The 21,490-nt window shown below is 41.6% G+C and overlaps 1 protein-coding gene across 1 annotated transcript in view; it reads right to left on the reverse strand.

Annotated features, from left to right (window-relative positions):
* Positions 1-21,490, reverse strand: part of wdr41 (WD repeat domain 41) — a 36,680-nt gene that overhangs the window by 7,202 nt on the left and 7,988 nt on the right. The window contains exons 2-9 of the mRNA XM_031577664.2: positions 18,018-18,133; positions 15,866-15,914; positions 13,398-13,526; positions 12,480-12,542; positions 12,196-12,307; positions 6,692-6,754; positions 5,970-6,077; positions 3,086-3,270 (exon numbers count right to left, since the gene is read on the reverse strand). Of these exons, the coding sequence (XP_031433524.1) occupies positions 3,086-3,270; positions 5,970-6,077; positions 6,692-6,754; positions 12,196-12,307; positions 12,480-12,542; positions 13,398-13,526; positions 15,866-15,914; positions 18,018-18,133 (825 nt within the window). The remainder of the gene's footprint in view (positions 1-3,085; positions 3,271-5,969; positions 6,078-6,691; positions 6,755-12,195; positions 12,308-12,479; positions 12,543-13,397; positions 13,527-15,865; positions 15,915-18,017; positions 18,134-21,490) is intronic.

Consider the following 21,490-nt stretch of genomic DNA (forward strand, 5'->3'; position numbering starts at 1 on the left):
ATATCGGCACGACATCGGTATCTGCAGATAAAAGCTTCAAAACGTAATTATCGGCATCTGCAGATATGAACATTTCTGCCGATGTACCTGGCCGATAAAGTGACGTTCAAATTATGCGCACGCGAAGCAAATGTTTTGGTTACTATGAGCGCCAACAAAGTAATTCAACACGTCGGCTGTGTGGCAGTAGTTCACAGTATTAGAGGATGTTGACATGCTATTTGTCAGGAAACTTTTCAGGAGATGGAAGAGGAGACGACAGCTTGGCCGCAACGTAGGTTGCATGCATAGATGCAGACCACCCGCATGCAACGCTTGAAAATCTGCCATATTTGAAATCATTTCAATAGTTTTCATGAGTGAATGTCTATTTCTAAAATGATACAAATCAAGTTTTTAATGTCCCGTTTCTACAGAAATTCCCTATCATAATAACAGATTAGTTCTAGTACAGGAGAGACTTTTCAATAATTAAAAAGCAGAGGTGTATGTATCGGCAATCGGCCAAAATGAGCTTGTAAATATCGGCATATCGGATATCGGCTAAAATTCAATATCGTGCATCCCTACAATATTGCAAGTTCTCAATGAATGGAATGGAATGAAGATGGTTAAAGTTAGATGGCTAAATGGTTAAATAGGTTTCAGTTCAATAATTCACCAACTTTGGTCGCTGTGAGTAGATTCAAATATTTGTAATTGTTTGCTACGCTACAACACATACACACAAAAAAAGAAATCATAGTTTTTTCTAAAAGGCAATATCTTTCAAATTACAAATGACACCCGAAAGGAATGTCGTTGACAAAATAAGAACTCTTTGAAGTCGCTAACACATACACACATACACGCACACCACATTATTCATGCTAGCAGACATATTTACTTTTTTGCAAGTGGTTTGCTTTTGAATATACAGGCATATATTGAACAATGGGACAGCTTGTTGCAGCTAGGCACATTTTAATCAGTTTTAATTTAGCTTTTTGACCACTCAAAAACTATTTTGAAATTCAAATTTCACCTCAAGTGTTAAAAAACCGAAACATACAACATGGCTCTCTGAGGTAATTTGGGCATTTATATTGGTTTTGTCCAAGGGCTGGTTGAACTCTCGATCAGTAACAGAGTGGCCCACGTGATCTGAGCTGAACACCCCCCTCTCCTGTTAGACTTAGGTCACTTGAACTGAGACTTTCTCTCGGTTGGCTGAAACTGCTTGCTAGTTATGCTAGATAGCTAGTGGCTAGTTATAGACACGTTTTCTATTATGCTATGTTAACTAATTTTTATTTTATTGTATTATTATAGTTAGTTTCTAATATGTTGGCACTCTGAGATTCTTCTGAATGAAGAGTGCATTACAAATAAAATGAATTATTATTATTATTACTTTGCTAGCTATGCTAGATAGCTAATGGCTAGTTATAGACATTACCTTGCTAGCTATGCTAGGTAGCTAGTGGCTAGTTATTGTAGACATTGGCCATGTCTCAAACCGCCTACTTTACGAAGTACACTGCAATACAGTGCGTAGTGCACACTAAGCACTTACATCTGTGGTGCGTTCTGTCGCTGATTAGTGTTGTCTCAAATGGAATACTGACGGACGCAAATGTGTGAGCCTTTTACCCATAAATCTGTGCGCCAGCTCCTTCCGGCTGACTGAAAATTTAAACAAAGATGGCGGACCAAACTCCGCAGACGGCCGTGTTTTGTATGTAAATGTACATCTTTTGGTGTTTTCTCGCTTAGATTTTTCAAAAGTTACCGAGAAATAGACACTGTACTATCAGATAACACAGTTATTGTAACCAGCAATAATGGTTTAAGTGATTTGTGAGGCGTCAGTCAGCCAACTTTCTAAACTGAAAAGCTGCCGAAAGGGCTCCTCCTCTTCTGCTACGTAGCCAAGATGGCCCGTGTAGGGCGAGAAGTGTCCATCGTTTCACACTGCATTTTTTGACCGTTTGCAGTGCGCAATCCGGGTACTTTCAGTGCCCTGAATTCTGCTGGTTCTGTCAGTGTGAACGCCCTATGCCCTGAAAGTCAGTGTTTGAAGTGTGCAAGTAGGCAGTTTGAGACATGGCCAGTACCTTGCTAGCTATGCTAGATAGCTATTGGCTAGTTATTATTCGCTTTGAATAAACATGAGCAAAACATCAGCTGATATATAGTCTGTAATTAATATGCATTGGTGGTGGTCTCTTCATTTATTTGAAAATGACAGCAGATGAGTACCCATTGATTTAGGTATAATCTAGTGTAGAGCAAATACCTTCTCTGACAATGGTCTTCCCAGGCACTGGCAGAGCAGAACATCACAAAACAGTCAGAATACAGAGTTTCAATAAAGTGTATTGAGATTATTTTTATTGTTAGTGGTAGACCAAGAAATAAAATAAAATTGAACTGATTGCAGCTGACTATTAAAAAAGAAAAGAAATGTGCAGGTAGGCCGTGGAAGAGCCTTATAAGTAGGGAGGAGTAACAGAGTCCACATCTGACTGAGACCATGTGTAGAGAGACAATTAAGAGATATAACACTTTCTTGTTTTAGGAAGTGAAAAGCCCCCTTAAAGCAACAATACGGAGTTCTGTTCCAAAACTAGTAAGCTAACTACCTAAAAGGCATGCAAAAACCTTGCAAACACCACCAACAGCCCAGCTGACACTGATAGAAGCTTGCCAACACACTAACTGGTGTCTTTTGGCAGTTTAGCTGGCGATGTCATGCATGTGAAAGCTTTTCTTTTCTTTCATTTTTAAGGGTGAACCAGCCCGTTACACAGAACTACATAGGGCATATCCTGGATGGCTAGTGGGGAAGACACAGGTGTTTATCTGTCCTTCACATGATCATATGCTATCAAAATGAATTTGAGGATGGTACCAAAATTAGTTGCCTATTAAACCATACCTCAAAAAGTGTCAAATTGTTGCATACTGTTATTTTAACAAAGGTGTCAAAGGTTAAATAGACAGAATGCTACTCAAACAGGCCTACCACCATATCATCTTTATCGTCTTTTCTTTGCCTATGTACATGAACACTTCATAATTAACTATTTGTTTCAATAAATACCTCGCCATCCGACACGAGATGCTGGATGGACATGTCACTCTGCTTCTGGGAGGCCAGTCTGATCTCTAACGGCCCATCGTAATGAAGGTCCTCCAAAGCAATCTGGTCATCGGCATGAATGGTCCACTCAACGGAATCCCATATGATGAGCTCCCCAATGTGAGAGCCACTAGCAAAGAGCTTATCTATGGAACAAACAAGCACAGGTCACTAACATCTCAAAACCCATTCTTCTCCATGATACATCATACATCAATGCAGATACAAGCAGCTATTTGGGCATGGAAATAAAATAAAGCTTTATTTAAAATTTGAAATGGTTTATGAACCCTTTGAAAACAACTCACAAACATAATCTGGTTTAACAAAGCAAAGTTGAATTTTTAACTGTGTCCTCTGAATACGTTGTTCATGTCTGTGGTACAATGCATGTTAACACTTTATTAGTAGTCAATCTTCCATTAGCAGATACAATCTCAACCAGGCATTTCCTTTTGAAGGTTAGGTCCCTCTGGCATGTCAGTCATGGCATTGCCACCTACTGTAAATGTCACAAGTGGTTGTTGTTGATGTTCGTAACATACATACAACGGGATGTCTAATGTCACCATTTCTAAAATACGAAGGCATAACGACGACGATCGGGCCTTTCTAACACAGGTGTAAGTGGCTAATTCTAAACGAATAGCCCTCAGAAGCCGGTAGTTAGAAAGTAAGGTTTTGGCGTCAAACTACAAGAAACTTTTCTGCCATAAGCCTTGTATGCCTACAGTCATTTTTCAATTGAAAAAAATACATGTAACGCTACTCTGCGGGTGATGAATAGATAGCATAGGCCAGTGGTTCCCAAACGTTTTACAGTCCCGTACCCCTTCAGACATTTAATCTCCAGCTGCGTAACCCCCCCCCCCCCCCCCCCCCCAATGAAATTTTTTTTTTTTTTCCTTTTCACCTATTACTTTAATTCCGTTTTAATCCGTTTCGGCTCATTTTGTTCACCCAGAGGTAGATTGATGGCTTAAAATGAGTGAATAATATGTGCCACAAGTGACCCAAACCTTCTAAGGTTGTTGTTTGCCAGCCATCAACAGAACAGAAGACTAAAAAAACATTATTTGCAGGCGATTGGGAAGATGAGCGAATTCATTTGACAGGCTATGGAGGTCTGTGTTGAATAGGGGGGCGTGGCCGGAGCGGAGTTCAGCACAGACGTGACATTTTCTCAGTGGTTTTGTTTTCTAATTAATGCTTGTTCATCGTTGCGATCGTTGTTGTGTTTATAAGAAAAAAATACAGCCTTGCAGGACAAAATACAGGGGAATTTGGGCGATTTTGATGCACAAAATGATGTTTCCGTCTGAAAGTTGCAATTCTGTTTCAAACGGTACATTCTGCGAATTTCGTCCGTTTTCTGTTATCGCGGAAATTTTCTCCCCGCGTACACCCTGAACCACTTCGCGTACCCCGGTTTGGGAACCGATAGCATAGGCTATATCTAAATTTGGGACAGCACTAGAAGGCCTGGGATTCCATGATTTTAGAGGCAAGGCCACTGGGACTTCATTGATGCCATTTTCTGGAGGGTACTTAGGCCACAAGCAAGAGAATCAAGGCCATCACATTTTTTTATATGTGATGTTTAATTCATTGAAATCGATTAATTAACTTATTGACAAAATGCTAATGACCAAGAGTTATGGGAGACTTACGAAATGGCAGCTTTAAATCATTGTTCCATATCAATCCACATACGTGTGAGAATGGTAACAACAATCATCATATTAAACAAATAATCTCTTTTTCTCTCTCTGCCATCATCTCTTCACCGGTATGTGAAGAAAAGACTACAAACTGGTGCAACACAGGTGCAATTTTCATCCTGTCATGTGCAATGATCTATTTAAACTATCTGAGCAGGAATAGGTCAAGTAAACAGAAATACTGACAAGACAACAATGTGCTCTGATCTAAGACATGAACTTCCTATTTCAGAAGTAATTCATATCTGACTAAATTGTTCCACACTCAACCATCTTTGTAACGTTAATTACCTTAAAAGTGTCATATATAGTGTCATATATATACAAGATATGTACTGTATATAAGATTTACCCTACCCTATATAATAGTAGGGGTAAATCTTATCAGAATACTAGAATTTAGAATTAACAAGCCTCCACTGATAACAAGAACCTGCTAAGATAATGTAGCTAGCTAACTTTCGCTAGTTAATGCTAACTATCAAAACCAAAACCATGACATTTTCACAAGAAGAATCAAAGCAAAAGAGAGGGGCAACCTTGGCCATGGCCGTCATGCCATAGAATCACCAACAACAAAAAACACAACAAACAAACATGTGTATCACACCCTCATCACCAACAACAACAAACAAACAAGGCCCTCAGTGTATCACGCCCTCAACACCAACAACAAAAAACACAACAAACAAACATGTGTATCACACCCTCATCACCAACAACAACAAACAAACAAGGCCCACAGTGTATCACGCCCTCAACACCAACAACAACAAACAAACAAACAAGGCCCTCAGTGTATCACGCCCTCAACACCAACAACAACAAACAAACATGTGTATCACGCCCTCAACACCAACAAACAGGAAAGGATAACAGGAAATTGCAGTTCTGGAAAGTTATGGCAGTGATTACGGCAGTGATTAAAATGTTCCCTTTGGATGTTGGAGATTCAGGAACATCTTGTAGAGAATCAGTGATTTTCCAAATTTAGCTAAGATGATATTTATTTCTCTTATTTGGAGTTTAGAGTCTAACAAAACCCGCATGACCGATTTAGGCCTTTCCACCGATTTTTAGCAGCCAAACTAATTCCTCTATCTAATCTTTCAGCATTTACTCACCGCTAACATTGATGAGGGCTCGGATGCTGTCCTGATGGTTGGCCAAGTGTCTGAATGCTGTGATTGACACATCTGACTCCGTTGATGAAACCTTCAGTTCATAAATGACTTTTCAACAAAGTAAAATAATAGTAGTCAGAGTATTACAGGTTATTAATACTCATTATGCATACATGTTCCAAGACAACTAGTAATGTACCAATCTGATCAGTGCAAATAATAATGATATTACGTGGATCAAATATTGGCAAGATCACAAAATCACTCAATATTGTTACTGTCTGTCTTGACAAAAGTGTAACACAATTATAGAAATATTCAACAATATGAATCTTCATGTGAAGATGTTTATATGGATCAGTTCCACACAGCAGGTGACAGGTAGCTGAAAATAATGAGGCACACTGAGGCTGCTTATGTTAATAACACGAAGCGGAGAGCATGCATATACATGTTCACTTAAGAACTAATATGGCAAATTGATATACAGGTGTAAACTGGAACTACTTGGTGTGCAGGTACAACAAATGAATTCCAAACATTATATTTGTAAAATTGAAAAAGAAAAATGGGAACTGATATTGGTTCACAGCTATTGTTTTTTTTTTTCTCAGTATCGAATCAGTATTCAGGCACTGGAATCGGTATCAGGGATTTAAAGAACACTCTATGGTCAGTATCAAATCGGTATCAGGGATTTAAAGAACACTCTATGGTCTCACTTATTTCTCTGTCCACTGCAGCGGCTACATAGTTCCTGGGCAGCTCCACCATGGCAGTGACTCCTAAATTAGAAAGGAGATATAGCTGTGACTCTTAAAGTAGAATGTGTGAAAGCAGCAGAAATGAATGCAATCAGCTGGAGGCAACTCAATACATAAAAGCATACAGGCATGATCAAGAGGTTCAGTTGTTTGAGACCCAACAAATAGGGAAGAAATATCATTATGGTGCCAGATGGAGTCATTTGACAATCTCAGAGACTGTTTATCCTTGCAGGCAGGGGCGGAGATCCCATTTCATTGTTGGGGGGGACAATACACAGTACATTTTCAGAGAGTAATTCCCGGGGGGGACATGAAAAAATTGCTGTCTGGCCCTATCTCCCACTCTCTCTCCCTTATGCTCCTTTGCAACTTGCCTCACATCATGTCAAAGTGGAAAGCGAACACCGGTCTGTTATGCCGTGTAGTACATTTTAAAATACTACTCGTACATGGGCGTGGGTTTTGCTCAAACTTTACTGGAGCGCCTTTTAACATGTAACCTAACTTCACTGGTGCAGAGGTGGAGATACTGTTGCAGAATGTAGATGTGTCCATTCTATTCCACCATGTCTATATCCACGCGATTGAGTTTAGTGCTTATTTATTTATTCAATGCCATTTGCAGTGTTTGTGTAGTGCTTTTATTTAGGACATCACGATGCCTTGTAGAATCATGACTATAAATGTGAAACGTAATTGTTTATGATACAAATATTCTCGTATTTATTATTATTATAATTATTTAAATCCGAGTATGTCTGTAGAATTGATGTGAACGCAATCGCCAACGATTTCTCACAAATTCAACCCTTAAGAACATGGGTGCGCTCCAATCTGGCCGATTTACGACTGCTATTTAGCGTTCTTAAATTCTGTTCAAAGTTAAGAACGAATCCCAGATGAGAATTGTCCCGGGAACTTCCTAAGTGGAGTAACTGCGTTCGAGAATGAGGTCCTATGTGTGTCAACCTCTTTACATATCGTGTAGCATTAGCAGCAGTGACAGGGGAGAGAGGAGGAAAAAGAGGAGTGTGTGCTTTGTCCAAAATCAGCCTCTTTTTAATCAGCACGCTGGTTAAGCTACTAGCTAATGATTGTTAACAAGCTCAAGTTTGAGCTTTTGGACAGAGCAGGAGAAATGTCACTTTTCATGTTACAAGCCTGTGCTTGCTGAACAAGTGGTGTGATAAATGACTTACGGGCTTTTACTTGTAGAGGTTTTATTGGTGTGGTTGGTTTCCTCACAATCCGACCGTGTCACAATCTGACTGGGCTGATTGACTGAATCACGGAGCTGCCGGTAGCCCCGCCCATTGGAAACAGCATGTGAACCAAACCACTTTGGGGAATAGGGGGATCATGATTTTTCAACACTTAAAAAACACATTGTTTTACGTTTATAATTAGCACCGATTGTGTTGTCGTGATTTTATTTAACATTACTATATTATTCAAAACTATTTATTTGTGTTTACAAGGATTGTTGGGGGGGACAACTTTATGGTAGGGGGGACATGTCCCCCCTGTCCCCCCCCCCGGATCTCCACCTATGCTTGCGGGTACAATGCAGTGACTCTTGTATACTGGCAGGTCAGTGGTCAGTGTTATTCAGCTTGTGGAACAACAATAATTGCATTCAAGTTACTTTTTGATGGGTGACTTTAATCAGGCATGATGGAATTTAACCTGACTTAGTGGCACAAAGAATTAGCTATCCAATCATACAGTATACAGGTAGGGACACAAATGTATTCTACATTTACATTTACATTTAGTCATTTAGCAGACGCTTTTGTCCAAAGCGACGTACAAGGGAGAGAACAGTCAAGCTAAGAGCAATAAAAAAGCATGGTGTAACAATAAATACTACTTTACATGAGAATTAGAAAAACAACAACCTAGAAAAGAGGAAAAAGAAGTGCAGGAATGTAACTGCTGAAGTGCAAGTTAAGCGCTAGTCAGGTGCCAGTTAGGAGGGGAGGTGCTCTCTGAAGAGTTGGGTCTTCAAAAGCTTCTTGAAGGTAGAGAGGGACGCCCCTGCTCTGGTAGTACTAGGCAGTTCGTTCCACCAACGTGGAACTACAAATGAAAATAGTCTGGATTGCCGTGCTTGCACGGACGGCAGTGCCAAACGACGCTCACTAGACGAGCGCAGCGTCCTGGGTGTAACATTTGCCCTTACAAGAGCATTTAGGTAGGTGGGAGCAGAACCAGTAAGCACTCTGTAGGCAAGCATAAGTGACTTGAACTTAATGCGAGCAGCTACTGGCAGCCAGTGGAGCTCGATGAGTAGCGGGGTGACGTGTGCCCTTTTCGGTTGGTTGAACACCAGACGCGGCGCCGCGTTCTGGATCATCTGTAGTGGTTTCACCACGCAAGCCGGCAGGCCCGTTAGGAGGGCGTTGCAGTAGTCAAGGCGGGAGCTCACCAAGGTTTGCACCAGCAGCTGGGTGGCATACTGGGTTAGGTACGGCCTGATTTTGCGGATGTTGTATAGCGCAAAGCGGCACGACCTGGAGACAGAGGCGATGTGGGCCGTGAAGGTCAGTTGGTCATCAATAATGACCCCGAGGTTTCTTGCTGTTTTGGATGGAGCAAGAGATAAAGAGTCAGTATTGATCTTGATGTTGTGGTGGATGACCTGTTTGGCTGGGAAGACCATCAGTTCCGTTTTGGCCAGGTTCAGCTGAAGGTGGTGATTTTTCATCCATGTGGATATATCAGCGAGACAGTCCGAAATCCGCGCCGAGACCGTGGTGTCCTCAGGAGGGAAAGACAGAAACAGTTGAGTATCATCGGCATAACAGTGGTAGGAAAAACCATGCGAGCGGATGATAGGGCCCAACAAGGTGGTGTAAATGGCAAAGAGAAGTGGTCCCATCACCGAGCCTTGGGGCACCCCAGTAGTGAGGCGGTGAGGTACAGACAGCTGACCTTGCCATGACACGTTGAACGAGCGCCCAGTGAGGTAGGATTCAAACCAGGAGTGCGCATTGCCAGAAATGCCCATACTTGACAGTATGGACAGAAGGATGCGGTGGTTGACTGTATCAAACGCAGCTGATAAGTCAAGCAGGACGAGAGCCGAGGATTGAGCTGCTGCTCTAGCTGTTTTTAAGGCCTCCATTACAGACAACAGGGCTGTTTCGGTGGAGTGACCGCTTTTGAATCCAGACTGGTTCGGATCGAGGAGATTGTTCTTTGACAGGAACTCGGTGACCTGTTTGGAAGCTGCCCTCTCAATGGTTTTAGATAGGAGCGTGAGAAGTGAGACCGGTCGATAGTTTTCCACCTGAGTGGGGTCGAGAGACGGCTTCTTGAGCAGCGGCGTTACCCGAGCCACTTTGAAAAGAGAAGGAAATGTTCCCGAATTAAATGAAGCATTAATCACCTGTGTTATTGCCGGTAAGACGGCAGGCGATATGGCTTGAAGGATGTTGGATGGGATGGGGTCCAGCGGGCATGTAGTTGGACGGCTACCTGTTAGGATTTTGGAGACCTCACTCTCGCTGATAGGGATGAAAGAAGGAAAAGATGAGCTATTGACGGTTGCGCCCTTAGGGGAGGGGGACAGTTGGTCGAACTGTTGCCCGATGGCTGCCACTTTCTCTGTGAAAAAGGAAGCAAAGTTATCAGCAGTGAGGTTAGTAGCTGGGGGGGGAGGAGGAGGGTAGAGCAGAGTTTTGAAGGTGGAGAATAGTTTCCGAGCGTCAGTTGCACCGTTGATTTTGTCATTGAAAAAAGTCTTCTTAGCAGCAGTGATGCTGGATGAGAAGGAGGCCAGCAGTGTCTGGTAGCTTGCAAGATCGTCCAGCGCGGCAGATTTGTGCCACTTTCTCTCAGCCGCTCTGAGATTGGAGCGCTGCGTTCGGAGGGTATCACTCAGCCACGAATGAGACTGGGTAGATCGAGCAGGTCTGGTGGAAAGTGGACACAAGCTGTCCAAGCATGAGCTCAGAGTGGAGCAGAGAGCTTCTGTGGCATCATTGACACCTAGTGAGGAGAAAGTGGATAAAGGTGGAAGAGCAGAAGAAACCAGAGAGGAAAAGTGGGTGGGAGAGAGGTTGCGGAGGTTGCGCCGGAACGAGACCATCGGAGGGGGGACAGAGGGTTGCTCAATGAGCCGAACATCGAAGCGAATGAAGAAGTGGTCCGAGCAATGCAGAGGGGTTACCGTTAGGTTGTCCGTGGTGCAGTTCCGAGCAAGGATGAGGTCAAGCTCTTTTCCTGCTTTGTGAGTTGGAGGAGTGGGGACCTGTTGTAGGTCGAACGAGTGAACCAGGGTTCGAAAGTCAGCTGAGTTGGGATTGTCTAGGTGGATGTTCATGTCGCCAAGGATGAGTGTTGGACACTCCTGCTCAGGGATGGATGACAGCAGGGTGTCCAGCTCATGGACGAAATCACCCTGTTGTCCTGGTGGACGGTAGATAACAATGACATAAGTTTTAACAGGAGCAGTTACCATAATTGCATGATATTCAAAGGAGGCATACCTGTTTGAAGGCAGCAGTGGAGTGAATTTCCAGTTGTCTGAAATCAGCAGCCCCGTCCCACCTCCACGACCAGATGGCCGGGGAGTATGGGAGAAGGCATAGTTGGTGGAGAGTGCTGCCGGGGTAGCATTGTCTTCAGGTGTGATCCATGTCTCCGTGAGAGCTAAGAGCCCTAGGGAGAGGTGGTTGGCATAACCTGAGATGAAATCAGCTTTCTTGACTGCAGACTGACAGTTCCACAGGCCAACAGAGTAAGAGGTTACAGTAGATGAGGTTTGTTGAAGTGAGCGGAGATTACCCAGGTTGCGCTGCCGTCTGCTGCGCTGTGATCTTTTTTGACAACCAGTGACAACAGAGATGCTACTGTGACACATGGCTATGGCAGAGTCAAAATGAAAAAGTTTACCTTGTTTGTGAACCTTGTTTCGGTGGACTTGTACGTCTTTACCCAAAAAGGTCTTCACACGAAAAGGGCTGAGCACGAGGGCTGACACTTCCGCTGACGCTTCAGCAGCAGCCCTATGGAAGTAGCATGCTCACTGATTGCACCTGGCTGAAGGCCCTCCCAGATCTTGATTACACAAAAGTGGCTGATTGTTGGAGGTGTGGCTTGACAAACCAGCCAGTGAGTGAAACTAACTTGGCAAACAGGGTAATTGCCAAGATAGTGCAAATTCAGAGTAATCCAAGTAATCTAAGTACAATTTAACTAGCAAAGCAGTACATAACTACACACACACAGTCCTTAAAGCCCTCTAGCTTTCTCTACCATTTTGTAATCACCCAGAACACAACATGCTTTCCAGAAAATCTCATATTTCTAGCCATCAAGTAATGAATGAATACGAAGAACAGTCAAGACAAGGTTGGAAATAATGATTTGTCATTGAAATACAAAATAATAATAAACATCGACATCTTAATAAAGTAACACCCCACGTTGTGTGTGTTTGCGTGTCTGTGTACCTGTGTCACTGTGTTGTTCAGTCTTGCTTAACAGCTGGAAACCACTACTCCAAACACACAAGCCATTTCCTCCCGAGAGCCAGATGTTGTGCCAGCTCAGCACTAGGAGGCACTGGTGGAAGAGCAGCACACTGATTAACCCAAAAGACTTCATCTCAAGAATTTTAACATGAAGGGAACAGTTAAATGTGTACTGTATAAAAATGTCGGCAATTAATATGTCTTGAGCATCACTGGGAATGTTGACAATTCACACACACACACACACACACACACACACTTACCTTTACTGAAGACTGCAGATCTGAGACCGTCTGAACACGGTTTCCTGTATCTGGATCCCAAAGCTACATGATATTAAGAACAAACACTCAGAGTTTTCATGTCAGAGTATTGCTTGTACAAACCATACCGCTTTGCTAACTTATTAAAGGACAGCAGCAACCGAGTTGGGTTAGCTAGTTGTGTGACAGAGTGACTGATAAACTAAAAGGGACAGAGCTTTTGCAGTCAGGGCCCCGAGGCTCTGCAACGACCTGCCTGAGGAAATCAGGTTCAATCAGTGACTTTCTTTTAGTACCTTCTTAAAACAGACTTTTAAAAGGCGAGCCATTCCTGATTTCCTTTCAATTGTCTTTTAAGTCCTTAAAAAATTGTTTTACTCTGTATTGGTGTGTACCATTATATTGCTTCTTTTTATTTTACACAATAATTGTTTTTATCTGCGTTTTTTTTTTTTGCCTGATGATTTTAAGATTTTTTTTATTATTATTTGTATTATTATTAGCGAAAAGCAAAATTAATTCTTTCCACACAGTTGACAGGCAAGAAAAAAAAACTGTGAAGAAAGCCCAATATGGATAAGAGGAAACGCCAACTTGTTTATCTAAACTGTCAATATTGACAAAAGCGTGGAGAAAATCTTTGAATAGTCTGAATACTGTAATATGATCTGTCAGTTTCAAATCCAGAAAAGCTTTGAAAATCACATAAATGTTTGGGCTAGTAAAATGATAGGAAACTTTTGACTATGAATAAAATGGCTATTCTTTTGTATGGTCAATTTCACGCTGCCCTCCTGCCTCTTAAAGCATTATATAAAAGAGCTCTTGGTAAGAACAAGAATACCCCTTAACAGTTCTACAGCTGCCCAAAAGGTCACTATATCTGGGTCAAGTTCTGGATGTGTTGGAAAAGGATACACTGACTGATCGGTCAGAAGAGGCTGTGATGAGAGAGGTGTGCGTCATGTCCTCTTGGGTGATGGTGTATGGCACCAATGCAGTGATCTGCTGAGTGTGTCCCCTCAGCTCCAGCAGTCGCTCACCTGTCTTTAAGGCAACCATACAGACACACAGCACAAACACCTAGGATCAAATCCTCAGCGGAAATGCACACAGCAACACACCCATTTAGAAGATACTCATTTCTATTGATGGTGTTTGATTGGCTGCCAAAGCAACCCCACCCTTGCACTGAGTAAAACCAGTATTAGTGTCATTAAATCTTTATTTGTATGTAAAAAAGAAAATGAATTAAGTTTGTTCAGACGGATATACAGACCAGCCAAGAAATGAAAAGAAACCGAAAGGAGCACTGGCAGGAATCATTTTTTTTAGCTCAACAGCCAATGAAATAACACCCCTTCCTTCCGTCCTCCTGAAGCAATTTGTTGATTAGCTAGAATTATTTATGATTATAAAACAATTGGGTTCTATTGAATTATTTAGCTGTTTCTGATTGGACAAGAGACGTTCCATGAGTTGGAATATCCCAGGACATCCCAACTCGGACTTTTCACAGCTAATAATAAATCACTCCGCGATGAAACATTCTATAGCACGTTGATACAATAAAGCATAACCGTTAACCGTCAAAGTTCTTATAATTCCAAAAGACGTTGACAATGGAACTATTTTTTTGTTGCGGAGAAACAATGGCGAAATAAACATTTTTTAATCAATAACTTCGTGTTTAAATGTTAATTGGTTGACTATAAAATTGTTTTATAAAAGCAATATAGTACTCGTGCGAGTGGGGTAGGTAAGGGATATTCCCACGGGTGTTGTTGCCTGCGCCACTCGGCCTCCGGCCTCGTGGCTACGGCCGAACACCACCCGTGGGAATATCCCTTACCTACCCCACTCGCACTCGTACTATATTGCTTAACTGAACCACTGTTTTTTCCCATTTAAAGAGACAGGACTATGTGTGAACAGCAGAGTTTCATGAGTGCACAGGCAGAATAGACAGATAGAGGATGGGGAGGAGACATTTTCTGAATTTGGCAAAATACTTGAGGTTTTCAAGCCTATTTATACAGTTCACCATCAATACAAAAAAGCATTGCGGAGATATAACACTTCCTGTTTAGCAATGGTACCAATATCAACAAACAAATCCAGACTGCATTTCATAACATTTATGACTTTATTTGTATTTGATGCAGAAAATAAGTATTTGAACCCCCAAGCAAACAGCAAGAATTCTGGCTCCCAATGACCAGTTATGTGCCCAAGAAGCACACAGAGTAGTCCTCATTAGGCCTAACAAGGTACACCTGATCTCAACTGGTGACGTGTATAAAAGAAACCTGTCCAAAGAATCATACTTCACACCTTCAACCTCACCACCATGGGCAAGACCAAAGAGTTGACCAAGGACGTCAGAGATAAGATTGTAGACCTGCACAAGGCTGGAATGGGTTACAAAACCATCGGCAAGCAGCTTGGTGAGAAGCAGACAACTATTGGTGCGATTATTCGTAAATGGAAGCAACACCAAACAACTGTCCATCGCTCTAGGTCTGGGGCTCCATGCAAGATATCCCCTCGTGCGGTATCGGTGATCATCCGAAAGGTGCAGAATAACCCCAGAACTACACAGGGGGAGCTTGTGAATGATCTCAAGGCAGGATGTGGTCAGATGAGACCAAAATCAAGCTCTTTGGCATCAACTCGACTTGCCGTGTTTGGAGGGGGAAGAATGCTGAATATGACCCCAACAACACCATCCCCACCGTCAAGCATGGAGGTGGAAACATTATGCTTTGGGGCTGTTTCTCTGCCAAGGGTACAGGACGACTCCACCGCATCAAGGGGACTATGGATGGGGCCATGTAACGTGGAATATTGGGCTTGAACCTCATTCCCTCCCATTGAAAACGCAACCTTAAGGATTTGGAGAGGATCTGCAAAGAGGAGTGGACCAAAATCCCTCCTGAGATGTATGTAAACCTGGTGACCAACTACAAGAAAAGTCTGACGTCTGTGCTTGCCAACAAGGGTTATTCCACCAAGTACTAAGTCATGTTTTGCTAGGGGTTCAAATACTTATTTTCTGCATCAAATGCAAATTAAGTCATAAATGTTATAAAATGCAGTTTTCTGGATTTTTTTGTTGATATTCTGTTTCTCACTGTTAAAATACACCTACTATTACAATTATAGATCACACATTTCTTTGCAAGTGGCCAAACTTGCGAAATCGGCAGGGGTTCAAATACTTATTTTCCCCACTGTATTACCAGGCCTATACATTACCTGTGTCATGTTATTACTACATTTATACTATAGGTACTTTTGTAAAATATGATTAAAATATTACCTTGTAATAATGTATTACTTTCTCAACACTTTTATCAAACTTTTGGATGATTTTGTGAGCTCACCTCCACGTTCCACACCAACACCAGACCATCATCTCCTGCAGAGGCAAACCTTTGAGCAGAGACACTATCAGAACCATGCTTCCATTCAACATATCTAAAGCAACATTCAAACCATGGTTCCATTCAACATATCTAAAGCAACATCCAAACCATTCAACATATCTAAAGTAACATCCAAACCATGGTTCCATTCAACATATCTAAAGTAACATCCAAACCATTCAACATATCTAAAGTAACATCCAAACCATCAACATATCTAAAGTAACATCCAAACCATGGTTCCATTCAACATATCTAAAGTAACATTCAAATCATGCCTCCATTCAACATATCTAAAGCAACATTCAAACCATCAACATATCTAAAGTAACATCCAAACCATTGCTACATTCAACTTATCTAAAGAAACAGCACATTTTGAGGGCTGTGGTCAAACTATGCTGCTCTGTAAACACTGATTTTTATTTTTTGTTTCATGACCTTTCAGTCAGCTGCTATCCAGCTGTTACATTTCTAGCAAAATGAGTTACACTGAACACTATGGGCACAGTCTCTTATTCAGAGCACAATGATTTGGCAGATAATGGAGATAGTGGGGATAAGCTAACTTCTAACAAGCTGCTAAACAGATTATTACATTATTTATTTAGAGCTAATAACAATTGAAATTGTCATAGGCTCTTTACAGAGCCCAGCGTCTGAGACTGAATTCTAATGGTGAACATTATCTAGCCTTAGACACAGTAAAATCACTGATTCCTTCTTTACCAGAAATGCCCAGATCAACCTGCATGGAAAGTGAATTGTTGGTTTGAACAGTACAATTATTTAATTTGTTATGTCATCTCAAATTAAATTTGACCTGATTCAATTAGACATCCAATCACATATGCCTTGTTTACATTTCTTGCTTAACTACATGTACCACATAGCAGTGCGTAATATGACGGCAGCAAAAAGTGAGAGAATTAGCATTGACAGACTTCTGGGCGTGCACTCACAGTCCAACCACCCTGTGCTCACAAGACATATTTAATACTTGTAGGTTCCCTACAGGAGTCACGCCACATCAACACATGATGCAATAATGTTAATGTATTTGTATACCAAATTTCTTGAGATATTGAAATGTGTCAGTTGTAGCACCTGCTATGGAAAATAGGTCACAAAATGTAGCATGCATCCAAAATATGTGGTAGGGATGCAGGGTGCGGAATTTGGAAGTTTGAACCTTTACATCACAGGCATGTATTGGCTGCTGAATTTGGATTGATTGTTGGTGGCCCTTTTGTCGAGCAGGCCAAATGGAATTTCAGGAGATGTAGGCAAATGCAGCCAAGAATCAGTGTACCAATTTCAAAATTTTAGCTTAAGCACTTCTTGAGATATTGAAATGTGTCTGTTGCAGCACCCACCTATGGACACAATTAGGTGTGTGTTCAAAGAATGTGGCAGTGGTGCAGCGTGTGGAATTTCATGAACTTTGAACCTTTACATCACAAGATATTGCCTAATGAAGTGCTAGGTTCTTGCTTTGAACATTCACTAGGTGATGCTAATCCAATTGAATCATAATGAGCTATAGTCAGACTTAAGGTATTTAGCAGACGCTTTTATCCGAAGTGACTTACAAAAACATTAATTTAAAAACCGGAAAAACAACGAGAAAATTAAGTAATAAGCATAATGAAATTAAATTTGTAAAACAATATTAAGTATCCTTTTAAAGTAAAACTATAAATCACATTAACAGAGTGCCAGAGAGGAGACTATCTAGGGGTGGGTGAACTGGAGTAGATTAGAGGTTAATGAAGCAGCGAGAACCACATTTTATGTTTCAAAGGAACATTTTTTTTGTTTTTTGGTGGAAAAAGCAAAATATAAAATAGAGAAGCCTCCTCTACTATAAATATACGTGTGTATAACTATGACGTGATCACAGATTGTACAGATTCATGGACAATGTCAACGAGAAAATACACACGTACTTACAAAATAACTTGCTGTGATTATTTAACTACATTCATGATCTGAAGGCTTCTTATAGATATTTGACAAAATTTCACAAAGAAAAGTGAGCAGGGTTAGGCAAACTCAGAGTCAAATGTCTCACATGTAATTGTGTCTTGGGTGATTTGATGCAACTCACCTGAAATCATCAATTTGCACCAGATATCTAACAATGTCAAAGTGTCCCTTCAGCACCTGCAGCTCTGTGAAGCAGTTTTTGGGCTGTTCCTCCCCACTGAACAGAACTGAATTCTTCTGCAAGACATGAAAACAAACCAGACAGAGATGAATGGATGGGCTATGAAACGAAACATTATTGCAGTCTGGAGATGGGACAGAACTTTAATCTTGCTAAATGCATTTTGTATTTGCAGGCAAAAATAAACCTATTCTTATGCGTGCCGTGTCCATTGACTTTTTTTGCTATGGGTACCAAGATGTGTGTAATGAAGGTAATGTGTCTTTTAACATTAGAGGTATCCGTTTTTTGTGTATGGAAGGCAGTGGTACAAGCAGAACACAACTGTGGGACTGTGGGAGTATATTTTGAGAGTGAAGGAGGGGAGAGAACGAAGCAGGAACCATTACAGAACCACAGAAGTACACTATTAACATAGGATTGGAGCAGGAACCATTACAGAACCACAGAAGTACACTATTAACGTAGGATTGGAGCAGGAACCATTACAGAACCACAGAAGTCCACTATTAACGTAGGATTGGAGCAGGAACCATTACAGAACCACAGAAGTCCACTATTAACGTAGGATTGGAGCAGGAACCATTACAGAACCACAGAAGTACACTATTAACGTAGGAATGTATTGCTACAGTGAAATCTTCTGGCCACTTGTTGAGTCTGAAAAACCATTTAAGCTGACGTTGTGTGTCACTGTATCCCAATAATGTAACATAATTCTCTCTCGTGATATCAACATTATTATTATCACATAGGCACATAGCCTGCAAACAAGTCCAGACAACCTGCAGCGATTGGGAATCAACCTTGCTGAATTGACTGAGGCCTAGGCTCCTTAATGTGGAAGTCTGGAAATTGCCTTCTATCTGACCTCGATAGAAGGTATACCGACTATCATTCCACAGCTGTTCAAATCCACTATAGCATGAATGAAATCCTGCTCACAAAGTGGGATATTTTGCTGTTCTCACAATACGAATATATAGATATTTTGAAAACACAACATATGCCTACATAGAGGATCTATGTTTTGTTAAAGCAGCAATACGGAGTTCTGTTCCAAAACTAGCACGCTAACTACCTAAAAGGCATGCAAAAACCTTGCAAACACCACCAACAGCCCAGCTGACACTGATAGAAGTTGGCCAACACACTAACTGGTGTCTTTTGGCAGTATAGCTGGCAATTTCATGCGTGTGAAAGCTTTTCTTCCATTTTTGCAGGGTGTTCCATAATTCCATAACACCCTGCAAAAATGGAAGAATACACTGGTTTTGGTCAATCTCACTGATTCTCAAGTCTCAAGTCAACCTTGAAAGTTCGTACTTCTGCACAAATTGTGCAAGCAAAAATGCAAAAATGTCTTGAAAATGTGCTGTTCAACAGATGCTGTGCACAGTGTGTCTGTGTTTTGACTGGTGATGATGACTGTGCTCAAGCTATACGTAGCTGCCTTCGTCGTCTAGGCCAGGGGTTTTCAACCGGGGGTCCGTGGCCCCCTGGTGGTCCGCGACGGCATTGCAGGGGGTCCGCGAAATGAGCCTATGTTGATCAGTTCACCATTGAATTTTAAATTTTTTATAAATTCGCTTTGATATTTCAACACATTTCCAGATTACTCTTGAATATCGTGAAAATATCGTGTTATAGGCAGACTATCTGTGCAGGGGGAGGCGGCGTGGCGGCGGCGGTTACAAACACCAACGCACGTGCAGGCACATAAGTGGGCCGCGAATTACTTTCTAGTCAGAATGGTGGTCCCTGGTAGCCTGACGATGTCATACTCATAATTCTAGTCAGAATATGAGTCTGATACTGCTCCGTTGGGCTGTGATTATGGGGCGTGTTTCAACTGAACCAGGAAAGAAAATGCCTCTTCGCTCAATTGGATAGAGCTACAACCAATCAGAGCAACGTAGTATGTGACGTATTTTAAGCGACGCATAGTTGTTGAACTCTGTAACTCAACTGCACATACGCTGGAAGAAGTAGAAAAAGAAGATGAGTATAAACGATTTTTGCCGGTGTTGTAAAAAAAATGTAAGAATACACGGACAACTTACCAGCACGATCAACATTTTTGAGAAAAAAGGTAAATGTGAATGCCCATACGAACAATTCCTCCTTTTAGGATTACAACTCCACAACACATCGAACAAATTGTGTCGCATGTGTCGGCCCTGTTACAACTTATTAACACGGTTGGAACGTGACATGGCCGTGTTTAAAAAATGGACAGACGACGAAGGAGAACAGGCTGAAGAAGCGTGTTCATCTGAGGCATCAGAGAAAAGAGACCGGCAGTCTACTCCCTCCAAGACGCCCAGGGCTCTGAAGAAGTTCTGCCCCAATCCGTCAACTCCAACCGCTACAAAAACGCGAAGAAGCATTACAGAGGTAAGCTTGTTGTTGATACATTTCTGCTTCTTATGATGACTATGACCATAACCTCGATTGCCAAGTTTTTCATAAGTGAATAGTGAGTCATGTTTATTGTCCAATGTGATAAACACCACACGTGCATTCCCACACTCCTCATTTCAGTGTAATTTACATATGATTAAACCATCTTAGTCATATTTGCCGATATGGTAGCCTAGTGTGTATTCTGGAAGCCAGGCCGAATTTGAGTCAGGCCAGGTGTAGTGTGAGCAAATGTTACTAGGATAAACTTGCACCTGATGGTGTGTGAGTTGGCCTCTGTTACTTTATCAATACGTAAGAACTTCATTTTGTAATGGACTAGCATGTTACCCAACCCCCATCTCTGTGCTCTGCACCTCTGTGGGGGTTGGGCAGTGTTTCTCTGACAAGGCACAGAGTACCTTGTTGTGACCAGCTCTGCAATTCCTTGTATAGTGGTCAACAGTGTGTCCCAACCCCCACTTCTGTGCTCTGCACCTCTGTGGGGGTTGGGCAGTATTCCACTGACCTTGCTCTGACCTGCTCTGCAATTGCATCCAGGGCACCATATTTAACAGTCTGTATATTCCTATGTATTGTCAATGCACATTATACTTATTAGGCTATACTGTAATCATTCACACTGATACATTATCTTATATTTCAGGTTGTCACCCATTACCCATCACAGACTGTTGCCAATGTATGTCATTCAGAAGAAGCCTCAATAGTGAACAGCATTAAGAAGAAAAAATGGACAACAGCTGCAAAGTTAATTTTGAAGCATAAACACCTAGTTGAGGAAATAAAGGTGCACATCCTGGAGCTAATAAGCAACGAATGCAAACATATCTGCAATCCAAACAACGGTTTCATCCTGTGGAAGTCATCTCCGGATGATCTGAAAGCATTTTCATTTACCAGCTTAGAGGCAGACCTAAAATGTTTTTCACCATTCCTTTTTTCAATTCTCTCAACTGTCACCAACCACTCTCGAGCTGCAACTTGTG

This window comes from Clupea harengus, chromosome 12, assembly GCF_900700415.2.
Source record: "Clupea harengus chromosome 12, Ch_v2.0.2, whole genome shotgun sequence".
Classification (NCBI taxonomy): Eukaryota; Metazoa; Chordata; class Actinopteri; order Clupeiformes; family Clupeidae; genus Clupea; species Clupea harengus.